The sequence below is a fragment of the Meriones unguiculatus genome, chromosome 19 (genome assembly GCF_030254825.1).
Source record: "Meriones unguiculatus strain TT.TT164.6M chromosome 19, Bangor_MerUng_6.1, whole genome shotgun sequence".
Lineage (NCBI taxonomy): Eukaryota > Metazoa > Chordata > Mammalia > Rodentia > Muridae > Meriones > Meriones unguiculatus.
In genome coordinates this window covers 16,771,045-16,791,252 of record NC_083366.1, presented here as the reverse complement: position 1 = coordinate 16,791,252, position 20,208 = coordinate 16,771,045, and the positions used below count along the sequence as shown (strand labels likewise).

Below are 20,208 nucleotides of genomic sequence, written 5' to 3'. Positions count from 1 at the left end.
CTAACCCAGTGCTCCTGAGCTCTTCCTGGGGAATGTCCTTCTACTTCTAGATGCAACAACACAATTTTCAACATACAATGAAACAGACTGACATGTACAAACATGACAAAGAATGGCTCAATAAATTTGTTTTGTGCTAACCCTTTGTATATAGATTCTACTATCTCAAAAAGGACTAGAACTTCAAAAGGCCGCCTGTTATATATCAGGCACGCCGATGGCCCCGAGGATGCTGCCATGTGGTCGCTGTATCCAAGGAACTCAATAGTGTGAACGCTGAAGCACCAAAGCAAGAAGCCAGGTGCTTTGGTTCAGGCACTAAATACAGGCAGGCGATCAGATTCCAGGGCTTTGAGATCCCGTGGGCAGACTGAGAAGGCTTTAAGAGGGTAAATAATACTTAAGTCACAGTGTAAAAACTAACAGCTTAGGTCAGATGTATTCAATGGATGAAGTCCAAAAACTAAATGTTGAAGCAGCATATATACAAAGGAGCACCTCTCTCTATGCTCTGGAAATCTCTAATCATAGCAGTAGAGGCTACTTTTGAATAATAAACAGCACTGCTCTGGAATCACCCCTGGAATCAACTAAAATGAGTGTCATTTTGCAGCTGGATGATCTTGGATGAGTATTTATTTTAACTTTGAACCCAAGGTTTCCCCATCTGTAATCTACAGATTAGTAATAACGATGCATGAGATAGTTCATAGCTCTACCAAGCAATAAATACATAAAATAACAAAGGTCTATCAAGTTGAAAGACCTCAAAGAGAGAGGCCAGAAATAAACAACAGAAGGAAGAATGGGGTGCTATGCAGTGAGAAGCTAAGGCATCTAGACTTTCTGCAAAATCATCAAAAGGGCATCAATCCAGAGAGAGCAAACAAACAAAGTGGGAGCAAGCTCAGTTAGGGTCACGGCTAAGCACTCAAGAAACCTAGCTCATGTATGTCAACTAAACCCCCATTTCAACCCTAGAAGACCCAGACAAGTAGCTAGGAAATATTCTATGTCAACTAAAGGTGTTGGGTTTCCTCCTGAAGAACTGGCCTTCCCTAGAATGAGTTGGGCATTCCTCATCATCTGCACAGCTTCACCAAAAAAGAAGCAACACAGGAGTCAGTGGCCCCAGTTTAACCGATGCTGCTCTGAGAAATGATCACAACACATTATAAAGCCTCCAAAACACAGAACTTGATAAATGGTACTGGAGCTGATTGGGTTCCAGGAAGCTGGAGTTGCACAGAATAGGAGAATTAAAATAACTAAGTATTAGTGATTTTGACCATTTTACCATAACCGGAAATACAGAGAAGTAAGAACTGTGGAGGTTGAGTGGAGATAACTGACCCAGTTACAGTATGCAGTGGGAGGAACAGACAGGTAAGATGCCCGCTCAGTGTACAAGACTTAAGCAGACAAACTCGTTATCTGCTAAAAAGATTCAATCATTTAAAAACCCCTGCAAAAATTATGAGAAATATTGGGAGGAGGGGAGACCTTCATATAAGCTATGTCTTTATATAGTACAAATAAGCCATAAGAAAACAGTATGTGGAAAGAATTTGTAACACACAGTATGCCAGTGACTTCCTTAACTTCCAGGATCCTGTATACCTACAGACAATACACAGAGGGAAAATAAGGAAGCTGCATGAGTGTACCTATAGACAATGCAGAGGGCAAATAGAGAAGCTCACACAGGATGAAATAAATATATAAGAAGACTAAATTTAAAACCCAAGGAATGCAAGCCAAAACAAGAATGAGCTCCTCTACCCAAACACCAAAAATATTAAAAATTTCACAACACCAATAATATTGCGAGGATCCTGTCATATACTTTTGGCAAAAATACAATTTCGTGTAGTATATAAGGAGCCAAAGGAAATGTCATTATTATGTTTTTAAAAGGATGACTATGCGGCTGAAAAGATAGCTCAGCAGCTAAATACTGGTAGAGAACCAATGTTTGATGACTAAGCACCAACATGGCAGCTCACAACTGTCTGTAACTCAGCTCCACGGGATCAAATGCCCTCTTCTGGGCCCTATGAGCTCTAGGTACACGAGTGTTGTACAGATATACATGCAAGCAAAATTTCATATATATATATAAAGTTTAAAGGATAGATATGACATGGAAGCGTTTTACACAAAAATGTTATTTCATATTGCATCTATTCCAAATGTAGTTAGGTCCCCAACTTAGAGAGGAAAAATATGGAAGGCCATGGAACAGAAACATTCTGAAAATAAATACTGTCAGAGTAGAAATACTGAGGAAAAGAGATCATTGTTCAAGAAGATGCAGGGTAATCTTATCACAGTCTACCTTAACTGCCAATGAAATAGGAGAAGGATCTAGCCAGTGTTTCTGATTCTAATTACCCACCCCTTTCCTCTTATCTCCCAGCCACCTTCTCATTTTCCTAGTGAAAATTATTTTACAAACTATCACTGCTACTCCAATGAAATTAGGAGCATAAATCTAGTTATTTTTAGAGGGAGCAAATGAGAAAGAACTACCTATGCCACACATGTGCCACACAGTAACATCTGAAAAGCACTCGCTGTTAATTAGATGCTAAGCAGCTATCATCATGATCTTTACACAGGTTCAGAATTTACTTCACCATATATTTGTGGGGACTTCAGGTTATACAGCGTGTGTATTTTTTCTTTACATGTATCTTTTATTAAAAAATGCCTTAAACTCTTCTTCAATATAGGCAAGACATTTAAAAACAAATGTTACAATAGGGAAAGTATAGTAATTGCTGCTCTAAGTGCATTTCCTGCTACAGGGGAGAATTAGTGGAAAATAGACATCATTACATTGAACAGGGAGGGCTGACCTCACTTAGCAAAGGCCACAGTTTCCCAAGGCCTATGCTCAACTCAATTACTACTGTGACGAGGTGTTTTCTTGTCAATTCTAATGACCCAAGGACTCAAGTGCTGATTAAACCCCTCGGTCAAGTCCAAGCAGAGCAGCTTGGTCTTCCTGAAGGAGAAACAACTTTTCATGAATGTAATTTTGCTTCCTTCCTTACAAGAACATCAAATGGAGCACATGATCAGGAAATTCCAAACCCAGTTTGTATGAATAATAGATCCTACTTTTCATCTACCATCCATACTTTCCACTTTGCTAGCCCCTTACCACACTCTCTACTAGAGCAACAGTGAAAAGGGAAAACACCAAAAATTAACTTTCAGAATATCATACTGTTGTCAAGGACTATGTAGTCTGAACTTACAAAAAAAAGTTGCTACGCTAAACTTTCTCCATTTATTGCCCCTCACTTTTCACTAGCCTTTTGGTGTCCCCATAGATCTCATATTTACCTCTACAAGTGTCCTTTTATATTCACTACAATTATATATCCTATCTGCTCTTCCAAGTTAGAAACAAAACAAACAAACAAACAAAACCCTTTCTGTTCAGTTTTCAAGTCTACGGCAAAGTTCCCAGCAGGAAACCTAATAGTAAGCACTATGAAAGGGCTAAGCTAAGTATACAAATGCATTATCTATATGCAACTCTCTATACAGAGGCCAGCACAGAGTTGGGAATGGCTGGACCCTATGCTGGTGATGCATCTGATGGTTCTGGGGCTTCGTATGTAAGCATCACTCTCCTCATTTACAAGAGGCTTTTACTTGTTCCACTCTTGTAGCCAGTTTCCCTAAACAAGGTGATTAGTGTAAAAAGTTTTTGTTGTTATGGCTCTTTAAGTAATAGTTTGTCAATCAAATTTCTAAATTTCAGTTTGAATAGAGGTATATTTAATCAACATGCTTCTGTGAGAAAGAAAAGAAGACATGGGTTATTACATGAAAATCTCAGTGACAGGCCAGCAAAGTCCTAGAACCACCTACAGCAACACAGGCCACCACCACAACTAGATGATAAGACCCTGTTGTTAAAGATACTTCAGTACTAGGACACAGAGAACCAACCTTGACTGAGAAATTAGTTTCTTTTAGATATCTTACGTAGTGCCAGAAAGTGCTATGCAGGCTACTGGGGGAGAAAAGACAAACATGGTTTCACTCAGCACTGGACCCTGCATGTTGCAATACTGGCCTGCCTGGCAAAATGTACAACTGTTACAATAACAGCATGATGGATAGTGGAGTGACACTCACTTTCTGACTGGGTATGAGTCCTGTTCCACAAGAGGGACTTCATGCCTAGTTCTATAAATTTGGTCAAAAGCCCATGACCACCAAGACTATAGGCCCTAAGGGCAAATCTGTTTTGTTTTGTTTTGCTAAATGACCATGCTGTCAAATCACCTTTTAAATTTTATACCACAGATCTGTGCTGCTCTTAACTTTGGTCAGAGAAGATACTTTTGTAGTCAAAATTCCAAAACAGATACAAGAAGGACCCCCAAGATCCGACCCTTGGCAGAGGAGTTACTGGCAGTTCATGGCTGCTGAAGGAGTGAGAATCACTCTCCTTTGGGGAATATGGCTGCTGGTATGTTGTCCTCTCCCCCACACCCAAGGATGGCCCTATACTAAGAGGCAACACGAGGAATCAGGAGGTAATTAATAACAACATGAAGATGGGAAGGTAAGAGTGGAGGCACCTGAGGGAATTGAAAGGAGATAATGCTGGCTGGGCATGATCAAAATGCATCGTATAAAAAAGTATGTAACTTTCCTTTTTTTTTTTTTAAGAAAAAAAATCTACTAGCAGCTGGTAAGACACTAATTGATATTATGTTATTACCAAGTACAATGCTTATATCCTAACCACAACAAAAGTCAGTATTAACTGTGTCATGTCCTTTGATCCTAGAATTTGATGTGTGGTGCCAGGACACTTCTTACCAGGTTCTGGGAAATCTAATTTTGCCCGCTTTAGTTCTGCCATAGAAACCTGAAGTTGCTCTATTACAAAATCATCCTCGAAGAAAAAGTCCTTGGCGAGAGTCTCCTGAAGAAATTCTACAAGTTCTTCCATAGACAATTTCATTAGATGTTCTAAGAAAGGATGAGAGAAATGAAAATGTCAGTCAACAGTTCTATTTAGGTTGAAAAGAAGATATACTCTATTTGAGCGTAGTGTGTTTTTAAAAGGGCATTAAAAGGGATACATACACAATTTACACTTGGCATTGTAAACATTAAAACTCAGTAGGATAGTATTTTGATATTAGAAAAACCAGGCTGATCTTATTTGGAGGAAAGACAGAAAGGTGTACATGACCGAACATTTTCTCCTTTAAGAGTCACAGTGCCTGGACACTGACAATAACCTAGAGAGAGCTCCTGTGAGTCAATAAACATTTATTATCTCATTTATTGGCTGGAACTCTAACTTGGACTGACAAGTCTTCTTTAACTCCACACTCAGTGTTAGAAAACTTCCCTTAAAAATACATTAACTTTACTTGTATTATTACCACTGAGGAAATAGTTTTATTAGAAAAAAAATCAAACTATAGATGGAAAGCAGTGCCCACGAAGATGGCATTACCATACCTTACGAGTAGATGTGCTATGTTCATGGATAAGCATGGGCATGGACTCACAAGTTACACTGTCTGGGCTCACCTTCCCTACTTTGTTCAATAGCATATAACTATTATTAACAGTGATAAACTGAGCAGCATTATTAGTGATCCTTTAGTCCAGCCACGTGCATTTACATTTGCTTCTGATTTTTCTTTTCCATTTCAAAACCACTGTGCGATGACTCTCCAGTAATCCTAGTTTTAAAGCAATCAGGGAGAGAGAGAGAGAGAGAGAGAGAGAGAGAGAGAGAAGCCTCTGGCTAGACTCAGCTGGTAAGGAGCCCAGAGATACTCTTTTCTTTAAACCAGCAAGTGACATACTGTAAAAGCTTACGGCACACCACACGGTGTCCACCGTCACTGTGGATGACTACATCAACAGGACTAGTAGGTCTAACTAAGCATACTTATTTTTGTGAGAAAATCATTTCAAATCTACTCTTAGTAACTCTTCTTATGTTCTACATAACTGCTGACAAATCCACATAGTAATCTCCAAGCTTTACTCTGCCATCTAGTGAAACTTTATAGCCCAAGAGCAACACCTCCGTGTCCCCTGATCCTCAACACTTATCTCTTCAAATGGCGGTACAGAAACTCACTGAAGATGTAAGAGCTTTGCCTCCTAAACACAAGAAAGACAGCGCAGTGGGCAGAATTCTTCACAGCATATACAGTTCAATGACATACTGGCAAGCAGAGTAATTGTTATGCTCAGAGTTCAAAGGGTAAAGAGTCATACTAAGTAAAATAACTTAAGAGGGAGATGAGAGCTATAAAGAATACTACACTCCTACTTTTTGTACTGTTTAGAGACCATTACACTATTCTCTAAATAAACGTTTTTAGTATATTTTGATCTACTTATAACCTATAACAAGAATAGTGATATAAAAAAAAACAAAAAAAAACAACAAAAAAACAAACAAACAAACAAGGGAGACAGAGAGAAGAAAGAGAAAGGGCTTTGACCCAGTGCTACTGACACAACCCAACTCCGGGAAGAAAATGTGTTGCCAGCAACATTTCTGACAGCTTCCCTGGAAAAGCGTAGACACCGAGGTCTCATCGCAGGTGAAGTGTGGCTACTGTGGCACCATGTGTTCACTGTGCTCTAGCCAGTGACCAAGCAACCGCAATGAGAGCACCGAGTATGGCCAGAAACAGCAGGAACACAAACCATATGAAGATAGGGCACACAATAAGTATGCAGGTACGCAACATGATGTTCTAGCCTGCCCAAGACTCACTTTTCCAAAGAGCTACAAGGAGTCACAAGGCTAAAGAATGAAATGAAAATGATACAAAACCTCACATTTCCTGACTTCTAAGGGCCAACACATCATGTCCACAGAACCCCTGAAATACCGCCACTGAAGACTAAAAGGCCTTTAATTTCTGTTTTGAAAATGTTGGTGCATTTGTGTGGTAACAGACACTTAATGCATTTGCCCAGAGGCCATCACAGCCCAGTCCTATCCAGAGCTTGAAACTGAATGTGCTTTCTCTTACAGGAGCAAACAGTCATGGACTCCCCCTCACCCCCACTCCCCATCTGGGAGGCCTGGTTTCTTTGCTCTCTGTCTTGTTACAAACTGAGACTCAGATCAATTAAAAGAATAATGGTCCCAGTGGCAACCAACGTGTGAGAAGAATATTATTAGTGACACCAAAAAGCTGCATTCTACTGTTTAAATGTGAAAATGAAACTGACACAAGGAAAAAGGAATCCAAGATCTTCTCTAATGGAGTAAGCATCTAGTCCTGAGGGAGAATCAGGATTTCCCTGCTGATTTTCAAGAAAAATTTAAAAACTAGTAGTGATTTATAAAAACAAAACAACAACAAAAAAGCATGAGGTAGAGGGAGCCCAAGCTAGTCAGAATTAAAACAAGCCCTGATTTTCATAAAGTTTTGTAAGTCAAATGTTCCTTACTTTTGTGTAATTTCAAGATCGTGTAAGACATAGCAGTAAGAATTCGCTCGCCTTCAAAAATATAAATGTCCCATATCCTAAGGTTCAGCGTAAAGGGAGTCTGCAATAAAGAACAAAGCAGAGCAATGCAATGTTAGTGTGCCCCCTTACCGTGTTTATACTTTCTTAATTGAGGTTTGTAAAAGGTACTTACTCGATCAAGGAAACACTGAAAAAACCATTTCATTGTGTAAAAACTTGTGTAGATTTCTTGAGAATCCTAAAAAACAAAGACCTCATAATTTCTGAGTTGTAGTAAGCAAAACAGCAATAGCAAGGGGAAGGCTGCTGGAGGTGGCTGCCAAGGGTAAGCCAAGAACCACCTGACTACAAATATTTTCATACTTTCTCTGTTTTTTCTATTCCTATTTTAATTTTTAAAATATTATTTTATTTAATATGTATGATTGCTCTATCTGCATATATACCTGTGCGCCAGAAAAGGACAACAGATTCCTGTATAGGTGGCTGTGAGCCACCATGTAGTTGCTGGGAATCAAACTCAGGACCTCTCGAAGGACTCACAGTGCTTTTAGCTACTGAGCCGTCTCTCTCGCCTCTCTATTTCTATTTCTAAATCCCCAAATTTAACTTCCAAGAACCATCCCAACAATTGTGTCAGCATAACAGGGCTGTAACACAGTCGTTAGTGCATTTTACAGCGCACTGTTCCATTATACTATTGTATTTCATAGTAAGGCATGTGCATGCTTCACAAGGAGCCAGCTTTTATAATTCTTTAATGCTTTTTGTACAAATTCAAAACCTCCGATATAATAGAGAAATTACACTTATAAAAATTTTATTAGTACTACTTAACAGCTTCACACAAGTAATCAGAATCTATGAATTAGGACTGTGGTAGTATAGTAACACCAAATTTTACAAATCTAACGTTCTTCAAACAATTGAGGCTTATGAGCACACGGTGAGCTAACCAGAATGCGAAACCCAGGCTGAATTTAATTAATTGCTGCTTCTTACTCGCAGCGATAAATCAGTGACACATCTACGTACCAAATGCTGCTTCAGTTTTGAAAGAAATTTATTCAGAATTTTTTCATGATGTTCTTGAAATCTTAAGAGTTTAGGAAACCCTTGGACAAAAAAGCCTAGAACATAAACATAAAAACAGCACTTCAGAGACAGTACCAACAAACTCCCTGACTTAAAAATGTTGCATATTGTATTTGTAGCTATCAAAACAAAAACAAAAACAAAAAACAAACTCCCCTGGTGACCAGGATGCTTCCATCATGGAAATAATTTCATGTGAATTTTGGGGAGTGAAATGTTTAGCTAGTATTTGTCTGCCATCACCTTCACCTTGTAAAACTATGAAAATTTTTAATTTATTCACTATATATCCCGATTGAAGCCCCTCCCTCAACTCCTCCCAGTCCCACCTTCCTTCCCTCTTCCCCCATCCCCTTCCCCTAGTCCACTGAAAGAGAGTTCTCCACTATTGCCATCTGCCCATAGCTTGTTAAGTCTCATCAGGACTGCCTGGATCCTCTTCCTCTGTGGCCTGGCAAGTTTGGCTATGCGGATCAGCATTTGCTTCAATCCTGTTGGGTGGAGCCTTTCAGAGGACCCTCTATGGTAGGCTCCCATCCTGTTTTCTCTCTTCCACTGCTTCTGGTGTCTATCCTGTTTGCCATTCCGAATGAGACTTAAGCATCCTCCCTAGGGTCCTCCTTGTTGTTTAGCTTCTTTAGGTCTACAGATTTTAGTATGGTTATCCTATATTAGATGGCTAATATCCACTTATAAGTGAATGTATACCATTCATTCTTTCTGTTTCTGGGTTACCTCACTCAGGATGATCTTTTCTAGCTCCATCCATTTGCCTGAACATTTCATGATTTCCTTGTTTTTAACTACTAAGTAGTATTCCATTGTGAGAATGTGCCACAATTTCTGTATCCATTCCCCCGTTGAGGGACATCTAAGTTGTTTCCAGATTCTGGCTACTGCAAATAAAGCTGCTGTGAATATAGTTGATCAAATGTCTTTGTTGAATGGTGGGCATCTTTTGGATAAATGCCCAGGAATGGTATAGTTGTAGTTTGAGATAGTGCTATTCCCAGTTTTCTGAGAAAACACCAGATTGATTTCCAAAGTGGTTGTACAAGTTTGCCCTCCCACCAGCAATGGAGGAGGGTTCCTCTTTCTCCACATTATCTCCAGCATGTGTTGTCACTTGATTTTTTAAAAATTCACTTTACATCCTTGTTGTAGCCCCATCCTTCCCCCCCCCCTTCCCTTTTCCTCAGGGAGCTTCCTTTCCCATCCACCCCACCTCATTAAGCTGCATCAGGACTGAGTGTGTCCTCTTCCCCTGTGGCCTGGCAAGGCAGTCCTGCCAGAGGAAAGTGATCAAAAAGCTGGCAAGTGAGTGCATGTCTGATGCAGCATCCATTTCCCTTACCAGACCCACATGAGGCCTCAGCTGCCCATCCACTACATCTTTGTAGGGGGCCTAGGTCCAGTTCATGCATGGTCCTTAGCTGATGCTTCAGTCTCAGCAAGCCTCTCTGGGTCATGGTTAGTTGGCTCTGTTGTTTTTCTTGTGGAGCTCCTGTCACTCCAGGTCCTTTTCTCTTTCCTCCCACTTTTTCATAAGGCTCCCTATGCATCACCCAGTGTTTGGTTGTGAGTCTCAGAATCTGTTTTGAAGCACTGCTGGGTAGTGTCTCTTAGAGGGCAACTCTGTCAGGCTCTTGTCTGCAAGCTTAGTATCATTCATAGTGTCAGGGGTTGGCACTCTCTGACAGGGTGGGTCTTTGGTTGGGCCAAGCATTGGTTGGGCATTCCCTCAGTCTTTGCTCTATCTTTATCCTTGCACATCATGCAGGCAGGAAAAATTTGGGGTTGAAGTTTTTGTGGCTGGGCTGGTATTCCCCTCCCTCTGCTGGGGGCCTAGTCTAGTTAGGTGTCTTCTTCAGTCTCTAAGTCCTCGGTTACTAGGAGTCTCTGCTTGTGTCCCCCTCATATCCTCCCAGGAGCCTACCCTGACTTAGGTCTCCAGCTTGTCACAGAGATGTCCCACCCGCAGTTTCTGTTTTCCCTCCAGGCCTCTGTCCTCTCCCCCTTGTTCTCCCCAGATCTGATCTCCACCCTCTTGACTCTCTGTGCCCCCTCTCCTACCTTGTTCCCTCTCTTCTGCCACTACCTCGGTCTAGTCTATCTCCCCTCCCAAGAAAATTTATTTCTAAATTAGGAGGAAAACCGTAACAACTGTAACACCCAAAGACAAAGAAAACTGAATCCACTCAATGAACAGTCTCCTTTTCTGACACTGGCCTTATCTTTATAAGCTGTTTAATCTTGACAACATCTCTGCTCTACTGTGAAGCCATTCACATTACTACAGTTTTTAAGGTTACACTAACAATTTCTTGACTGTGTTTCCACATTTAAAATTATCACTTTTCAATTTTTTATAAGCTTTATTTAACATAGGCTAAATAAAACATGCAGACACTTTAAGTTATACATTGTAATCTATAGGATTTCTAGGAAGTACCTAATTGTAAATAGTAAATTCGTACTAATTTGCATATTTAGCTCACTGAATCTACAAACAATTATTTTGACTTATAAGTTCCTTTTCAGATATTTATACAATCTGTTTCAAGAACATATATTCAATGGACTTTATTTCCACAATTAGAATTTTTGAACTTGGTTTCTAAGTACATCTAGGAGGTTTTAATAGACATCTTTTGGTTTTCTAACAACTCAGGGAAAGGTATGTCATACACTTTCTCCTTGGATATTCACCACTGACAATAGCTTATAAAAATTAAGCTGTCTTTTAGATATAATGAAACCTATTTTGCTTTAATTTAGTCTCACATATTTGATCTGAGAGTCCATTAATTCCTCCACATAACACATGATTTAAAAGCTAATGGTTTTCTAAACACACCAGAGAGTATAATGAAAGATTTTAATACACTGAATTAGTAAATTTTCTAACAAAAACCCTTAACAAAATGCACATATAGTTTTGTAAATTTAACTTGATACTGGTTAATAAAACTATAAAATTCGTACTTGAGCTTTTACATGGAAGTAAAACCAAAACAGAAAACATTGGCTTCCAGCGTGCTTCAAGAACCCAGGGAACACATCACAAAACACTGCATTTATATTTTGTTTTCATTTTTGAAGGTGTGTGTTAAAATTTCCAAAGATTCTATCCCCACTTAATAATACTTTTTACACTAAAATGATTTTATTTAAAAATCTTTATATCTCCATTGGAGCCACTTTCATGGTCAATTTGGTAGGAATGGGAGATAGAAAATTTTCAAGAAAAATCTGATTTTTAAAAAGTCAATGTACTTCAGTATGAACCGGCTTAAACATCCACAATTATCTAACATTCCTTCACTTTTCAGTGACACCCTAGGCTCAGTGTTTTAGATCAATCTCTGCCCAGTTCTAGGCTGATTCTATACACTTGCAAGTGATACACTTTCACATGAAAATACAAAGAGCAGAGGTATTCTCTAGTCACAAACTACATCGGTGTAGAGACAAATTATCTTTCCAGCACAAAGTCACCCATAAAAATGGTCTAAACTACACTTTAATAACAAATTATAAGATTGTACAATTAACACTGTTTAAAGATTAGGCTGGTGACAGTGACTGGTGGAGTCAAGTCAGCAAAGAGATTTGAAAGAAAATATGATGTTCTCAAATCGAATGAAAACATCGGCAGCACTGAAGCTGGAAGCACCCACGACATGTCAGGTCACCTCACCCAGTAGCCCCATGAAGACCAACGATCAACAGGAGCTCTTTTTGTCAAACATGATACAGCGTATTAGACGGCGACAGTGGGTCTCACGTCCAGAGTCCACTTACAGCATCCAAAGTTCCCAGAATACGTTACCACGCAGGTGTTTTTACCGTAACCAGTGATGAACGTGGGAGTAAGACAGAAGCGCATCCGTGCACACTCTTCTTACAAGGCAGCCTGTCACATTTAGTAGAGACTACGACTACGGAGGGCCCTAATTTTGAAATATTTACATGAGAATTCTCTGTGCTAGGTTCCCCACTGTAGTAAGCATAAGTACTCACAAAGTGAACGTAAGCCGTTCATTCTCAGAGAAACTAATACTGTGTCTGTTTAACTGGGGCACTGACCTCAGGGCCTGCACATGCTAGACATGTGCTCTGTCAGGGGTGACGTCCTCAGCTATTCAAGTTGTCTTAAACCTGCTGTAGACGGCACGAGAAACAAAACAGCACAGAATCCTGCCTTGTGTCAACAAATATCACTTTCACGCCTAAGACAATTTGCAAAGTGAAAACTTTCTTTTTCTTGTACATTTTCTGGACAAATGTAAGGAAAACCCCATTAAACTCAATCTTCCAATTTGAAAACAAACCAAAAAATTATGTTTTGTGAAATACTAAATAATTAAGAGCTAAAACATGTTATCAGCCTTTTCCTTAAAACTGAATGAAATGTATGGCTTGAAGAACTAAAAGCCACACCTAAAATATAAAACTACTTAATTACTGTGCACTTTAAAAAAACACCTAAGTGTCATTTCTTGATTAATCTTCTTTAACAAAGTTATATCAAAGCATCCAGTGAAAAACACCATTTCATTAAAACAGTGTTTTGGCCACAAGATTACCTTTTATTTTTCCTAATACAGATTTTCTAAGTTTTTCCAAACATAAATTAATTTCTTTTGACTGAGGACAAACAAGAAAATAATTTTAAAATGCCAGAAATATATTTTGGGAAAAGACAAATAAAACTCAATGTGAACAGAAAAGTTTAATAAAGAAAAAGGAAAGAAGAAATTAGTAATTTTTTAAATCCCAAGAAATTAGTAATAATTACTGATTAACTAAATAAGGTCTGGGGTTAACATCTGCTGCGCTTAATCCACCAGGCATCTTTGACTCTGCTTTAGTTTGCTTTCCCCTTGCTAATTATCTGTATACATAAGGCTTTCTTACCGTGCATGGCATGTTTGGGGCCTGAGAAGAGTTTGACCAGGGCCCAGAAGGCATCTTCCTCATTCATGTACATAAGGAGGAGGGCTGTGATCTGGCTCATCCCTTGGCAGTACCCAACTTCCTAAGGAACAATGAGGACAAACTGGGAGCTTTAAAGTTGAACTCCATGAACACGTACAAGTGAAAGGTTAATCTACAGAATATCAGAACATGCCTAGATGCATTGCTGGGCAATTCTAGAAATGACTGTTGCAATTTCTAAAGCATTAGGGCATATACTATACAAGAATAAAACTGTGCTCAAGAGTAAGCAGGTGTGGGGAAAAACCTCAGTAAGTTTTGTGTTTGATACCGCAATTCATTCTGTAACAAGCACTGATATTCCTTTAGAGTCCTCAGATGCTGGCAAATTCTTCTCAAACTCCCAGTCTTATGCCTTGTCACCTCTGTGTTTCTGAAGACTTAAGTTTTAGTCCACTCCTCATCGACCACCCACAGGTGATAACTAGGATACTGGACCGTTGCCTGCCAGGAGTGACGTGGAGTCAGCAGACCACACTAGGCCACTGCTCCTTCCTTCTCCTACCCAGCCATGCCTAGTCTTACATGCTTACAAAAGAAAAACAAAGACAAAAACACACAATGAAACAAAACAATCTGTAGGAGAGAAAAAGTGAAGCTCACTGGCACCTTGTGGTCATAGCTACATTTTTCTAATCAGCTCTAAGGTTCTGGAGTCAAAATGGGAACTATAAAAACACCAGAGCTAAGAGATTGTGGAGGCCACTGGAGATGAAGAAATGCTCTGATAAGTGCCTTGTTAGGTAGAGTGTGCCAAAAAGAATCTCTATTTCCTTAAAATGCAAGTCAAAGAACTAGGCAGGCATGCCCCAACTTACCGTATTATAGATAGAATATGCAGCAAGAACATGGAATAAGGCTTGTTGCCTAGACAAATAAAAATTTACGTTAAACATAATTTACTTAGTTTTTTGTTCAATTTAGTTAAAACTTTTACAATTACAAACTCATAAGAAGGTTGACTAGCTGGCCGGTGGTGGTGCATGCCTTTAATCCCAGCACTCAGAACGCAGAGGCAGGTGGATCTCTATGAGTTTGAGGCCAGCCTGGTCTACAGAGGGAGTTCCAGGACAGCCAAGGCTACACAGAGAAACCCTGTCTCAAACAAAACAAAACAACTAAAAGTAAACCAACAACAACAAAAATGGACAAAAATCAAATAGACAATCCAGATAAAATTACTATTGTATTTTTTTAAAAAGCGTCCTAAGCTCAAATTGAAGCAGATTTCTCAACAGTTTAAATTTGGAACTAAATTATCATACATTCATATAGAAAGATTTCATACGGGAGTGCAGATGTACTGAGTTTCTTAAGCTCATTGTGTTCTTTCATTCAGCTAAAGCTTACTCTGAAGGCACTGGCAAAACCAGAATGTGGATGCCCTCATGGAGACTCTTACAGTAGCAGCTACAAACAGAGAGGAGCAACCTGGGAAGAGATTTCCCAGGAAGCTGAACAGCCTTGTCAAAGACACAGTGGAAGCAGGAGGGCTGCTCACTCTACTCCTAACAACTCATTACCACACTTTTTACCTTCTGGGTTTTACACTTCAGTCTTTGCTGACTCAGAGATCCTACTTCTAACAGAACTGGCTTGGTGGTGTACATCTGTACTCCCAGCACTCAGGAGTCTAAGGCAGGAGGATTACAAGTTCTAAGTTATCCTGGGCTATATAATGAGACCCTATCTAAAACAAACAAACAAACAAACAAACAACAACAAAACTAAAGCAGAAAAGAGGAGTGAGCCCACAGGGAGATGTAACAATAATAATCCCATCAAGTGAAACTGCCAACCATCTATTTTGAGTTCTTATGTCACCTGTGGGCTCAACAGGCAAAAAAGAGGTGATTACATTGGTTAAGGTGACTTGATCCTGATTACTGTGAGGGAAGTTGATGCTACTACCTAAAGGACACAAGGAAATCACATCTGGAATAAAGGAGAATATTTCGGAAAATTTTTAGTATGTTCTAAGCACATACAAAAATTATGCATGTAATGAAAGCTATGGAAAACTATAGCAACATAATTTAGAGAGAGTGCTAATAATCCAGATTTTTCAGGAGTGAAGGCCTGAGTCCTGCCATACAGCTGAGATCCTTGCTGAGGGATGGGCAATGAAAGAAAGTATTTACAAATACCATGAGACATGGTCAGCCTCAGGGTTACTACAGTAATTACCAGCACTGGTGTGAATGACTAAATATTAGTATCTTCTTTCTCTTATCATCATATAAGTATTTTTAGGTAACTCTATACTACAGTATTTAAGCAGGACTACTAGCAAAGGGCTTGGAATCCACTTGTGGACAAAGGGCCAATGTGTTTTCAGCTGTAAGCAAAACAGCTGCATCATGCTAGACAGATGTACAAATTTGTTATGGCCTCACATGAAAATCAGAATGCTTTAAAAAGGTGTGTGTGAGTACCAAGTTGGCACAGACAGGCTGCAATGGTTAGCTCTCACAGTCAGCAGCTAGGCTCTACTCCCTCATTATTCAAACACTGACCTTGGCACTGCTGTGACGTGTTTCACACATGTGATTAAATGCACTGTCTGTGGAATCTGAGTGGGGGAATTTGGCCTAGGCAATCCACACTGCCTGAACTGCTTCTAGCCTGCCTTTCCTGGTCAAGCCAGCCTTGACACAAATCTCCACAGTTTCTGCTTTGCTGGCTGGACCCTGGTAGATAGAGGTCAGCAAAACAGCACTTTTTCACCCATCCACTGACATAGTGACGGCAGGCCCCCTGCGGTCAGCTATTGTACTCCACACATTAACTCCTCATTAATTCATTTTCTTTCTTTTCAAGTTCCACTTATTCATGAGGTCACACTTAGATAAACTTTTTACTAACAATTTTCAAACACATATAAGCTCTCATTTCTATAAATGGCCTTAAACTTGCAATCTCCCTGCCTCGGCCTCCCTAATATCCACAAAATATTTTTAAGAATTTTAGAACTACAAAATGATTTCTTACCAATTTTACAGCATGCACTATATCAATGTTTTAAAATGTTAAATTAAATTAGATCCCAGTTTCAATCAACATGGACTCAAATGGTCTGCGAAGACCTTTAGGATCTAAATAAAGGTTATAGTCTAAACAAGACATTCTAAAAGCATGGTTTAACTTAAAAGACTCTAACAAAGACCATTTACACATGCTACTCACATCTTACAATGTTAAACTTTACTTACTTAACACCGTATCTGTCTCTAAACATAATATGGTTCCTAAACGTACGGTTCACGTCAAGGTCTATTTGTCTGATATCAGGTGAACAACCCCGTGCTCTGTGCTTTAATTTCTGAAGAAGAAAAAGAGGGAAAGAAAACATATTTTTGTAAAACTACTTGCTGGAAGTCTGATAAATAATAAAAATAATCCTCATTAAAAAAACCTTATTCATTGGATATAACCTAGGACCGCTGCCCAGATGTAGCCCATTGCAGCTCAGTGTCCAAGTGGGTTCCCTAGTTAGGGGAACAGGGGCTGTCTCTGACATGAACTCAATGGCTTGCTCCTTGATGTGGCCCCCTCCAAGGGAGGAGCAGCTAGGCCATAGAGGAGGACACTGTAGCCAGTCCTGAAGAGACCTGATAAACTGGGATCAGATGGAAGGGGAGGACCTCCCCCATCAGTAGACTTAGAGAAGGGCAGGAAGGAGATGAGGGAGGGAGGGGGCTACAGCTGGGATACAAATTGAATAAACTGTAAAAAACAAAAACCTTATTCATTTATATATTGGCAAAGGGTAGGACTAAGAAGGATCTAGACAATATAAAAAGATATACAAAGAAAACTTTCCCTCCTTTCATGGCCCCATTGACTCTGCTCAAAGCCCTCTCCCTATCTTCCTTTCTCTTCCATGCTATCAACAGTGACATTTAGGGCAGGGAACTTCAAGGCTTGCAAGATCATAATGGCTGAGCCACACACTCTGTGAGGCATCCTTTTTCTCTCTGGCTAAGCATTTTCTTTCCTTAGAGTTACTGACTGCTTTCTTTGCTTCACCTTATACATCCTTGTAGGGAACTCAGTACAAACTCTGAGTAGGTTGTACACTTCTCTGGATAGCCTAGCAAACATTAAGCAATTTTCTTTGCATCTTTTGATTTTGTTGAGACAGGGTCTCCTTATGTATGTAGCCTTGGGTGTCCCGGAACTCACAACATAAACAAGGCTGGCCCTTGAACTTAGAGATCTGCATGCCTCTGTCTCCCAAGTGCTGGAATAAAAGACAAATACCACCAAGCCAGGACTAGTGACCAACTTCTTAAACTTTCTCCCAAAGCAGCCAGAGGTGCATTTGCTTGGGTGACTTATCCTCAGGGCCACTGCCTCTGATTTTTAGGGCTTCCTTCACCATCTGCTAAGGTTGCCTTAGCTTTGCTCTGAGCTTGGGTTCCCAATTCCTAGGTCTGACATCTCCCCTTTCTTGATATATGGCCTGGCCCTGGAGGACTGCATTCTCCAACAGTTACTGTGAATGGACACACAGAAGGTAAAGGTCTGGAAACCTTGAATACCTGGTGAGTTACTGTTTCAAATGACTATGAAAGCTGTTTAAGAACTCTAGATTGAAAATTATCTTTGCTCAAAAGGCACTGCTTTACTGTTTTCTGGCCTTCTGTGCTGCTGCTAGAATTTTTACTCTTTATGTGAGATCTTTTCCTCTCTAGAAGTTGGTAGGAGTACTCTCCATGTTTGGAAGTTGTCCATTGCTTTACTTGATTTGGATCTATTTTCACCCACAGAGTTGGGCACTTTCAATCTTATAAACTCACTTTTCATCTCTGTAAAACTGTCTTTAATTATTCCTAATTCTTCTGTCAATTCCCTCATCCTCCCTGCCCTGATTCCATTTTCTTCCTGGTTATTGGTTTTTACAGTATGGGATCTCTGAAGCAATCAGCTCATTTTCTTGATTTTTCTCCATTAGTGCTCGTATCTATGACTTTAAAATTTATTATCTGCAAAATTTCTTCAATTGTTACTTTCAATTAAGTTTTTCATTTCTATTGTATTTTTTTATGTTCTAAAGTTCTTTGTTGTTATAGAATGCTCCTTTTTTATAGCTTCCTATACATGTTTTATGGATGCAATATCAATTTCATTTCGCTGAAGATATTAACAACAATCTTTTAGCTTTTCTTCTTATTTTACAATCTGTTTCTTACAAGTGTATTTTTCTACTTGTCTCCAATTTAAGTTCCTTTCCTCAAATGACTACTAATATTTTGTTATTTGCTTTTTTTAATTTTTTATTTTTTTTATCTTAATCACAGGTTATTTACTTTGTATCCCAGCCATATTGTTATTTGCTTTTACATGAAAGTAAAACATTAAACAAAGCTGTGTGCCCGGATCTCCACGGTAGAGCAGGTATGTAGAAGGGCAGCTGAAGAGTGGCCACTGGACCTCTAGGTCTTCGGGTCTATTCTCTTGTCCTGGTCACATATCCCAGAGAATCTCTTCCCAGCTCTTCTGGGACCACAGGCTGGTATTCTTGGGTAAACATGAACTTTCTGAAGTCTAGGGCATTACACTTGATACACAGCCAGGACAACTCCTGCTCCACCTTATCTCAGTGAGAGAACACCCACCGCCCTGGGCCTGGGCTGGAAGAGACCTGGGTTATGACTGCTTCTCCCACAGACCTTCAACCGTATCAGTGTTCAGCTTCACCCGCACTTCCAGGGGGGCCTGCAGGTACCCCTCCAAGTCTTGTGGGATCTTAAGACATAAATCCTGTGTCTTCTCCAGGTTCCTGCTGCCAGCACAGAACCTGGCCTCCTCAGATTTGCTGTGTTTACTACATGCCTGTCTGCACTCCATATTCCAAACTGTGACAGATGCTGTTTCTTCCATTTACTTATTCCTTATAGGTTTGTCTTTTTTAAAACTCTGCTGTCAGTTTGGTGGCATTTGCCTTTCAGGGGAAAGGAAACTAAATGATTGTTTTCATTGCACATGTTTAACTAAAAAGATGATTAAAATTTACAACTGTACTTACCTATGTTTAAGTAAAAATAAACATCCATAGACACATATTCATGTGGAGTCATTTATCATATGCTGGTAATAGAGATTATGACTAAAATCAACTCCAATACAAACATATAAAACATAACTTTAACCCCTAAGTTAAGAAGGAAAAAGTGGAGCAATGGCCATGTGGCTATGTCTAGAATATACATTGGCCTGCCATGTATGTGTATACATGTTAAGTGTTGTTAGTGTGTTTTTTAGTGTGACTAGCAGCTTTTTTAAAGTGCAAGAGTGGGCTGGGGAATATGGCCCAGTGGGATAAGAGTTCTCTAATATATATTTGGGAGGCCCCAAGTTTTAACCTCAGCACTACAAAATACCCAAAAGAAAACATGAAGCTGTACAAACAGCAATCTGTATAAATTGATGTTTAAATATCTTATATTGTTAAGGAAATGGTCAAGCACAGAAGCCTCTCTTATTCTAAAGGTCTCCTGGTAAAAACTGAGATGTCAAAACATAGGAATAGGGGGCTGGAGAGATGGCTCAGAGGTTAAGAGCACTGGCTGTACATCCAAAGGTCCTGAGTTCAAATCCCAGCAACCACATGGT

The 20,208-nt window shown here is 39.6% G+C and overlaps 1 protein-coding gene across 6 annotated transcripts in view; it reads right to left on the bottom strand.

The window, feature by feature from the left end:
- The window catches only part of Usp6nl (USP6 N-terminal like), a 130,960-nt gene that overhangs the window by 8,148 nt on the left and 102,604 nt on the right, over positions 1–20,208 (bottom strand). For all 6 annotated transcript variants that reach the window (XM_060372623.1, XM_060372622.1, XM_060372625.1 and 3 more), the window contains 7 exons: positions 16,803–16,912; positions 14,409–14,457; positions 13,510–13,630; positions 8,530–8,624; positions 7,667–7,732; positions 7,474–7,573; positions 4,852–5,004 (listed from right to left, as the gene is read on the bottom strand). In XM_060372623.1, the coding sequence (XP_060228606.1) occupies positions 4,852–5,004; positions 7,474–7,573; positions 7,667–7,732; positions 8,530–8,624; positions 13,510–13,630; positions 14,409–14,457; positions 16,803–16,912 (694 nt within the window). The remainder of the gene's footprint in view (positions 1–4,851; positions 5,005–7,473; positions 7,574–7,666; positions 7,733–8,529; positions 8,625–13,509; positions 13,631–14,408; positions 14,458–16,802; positions 16,913–20,208) is intronic.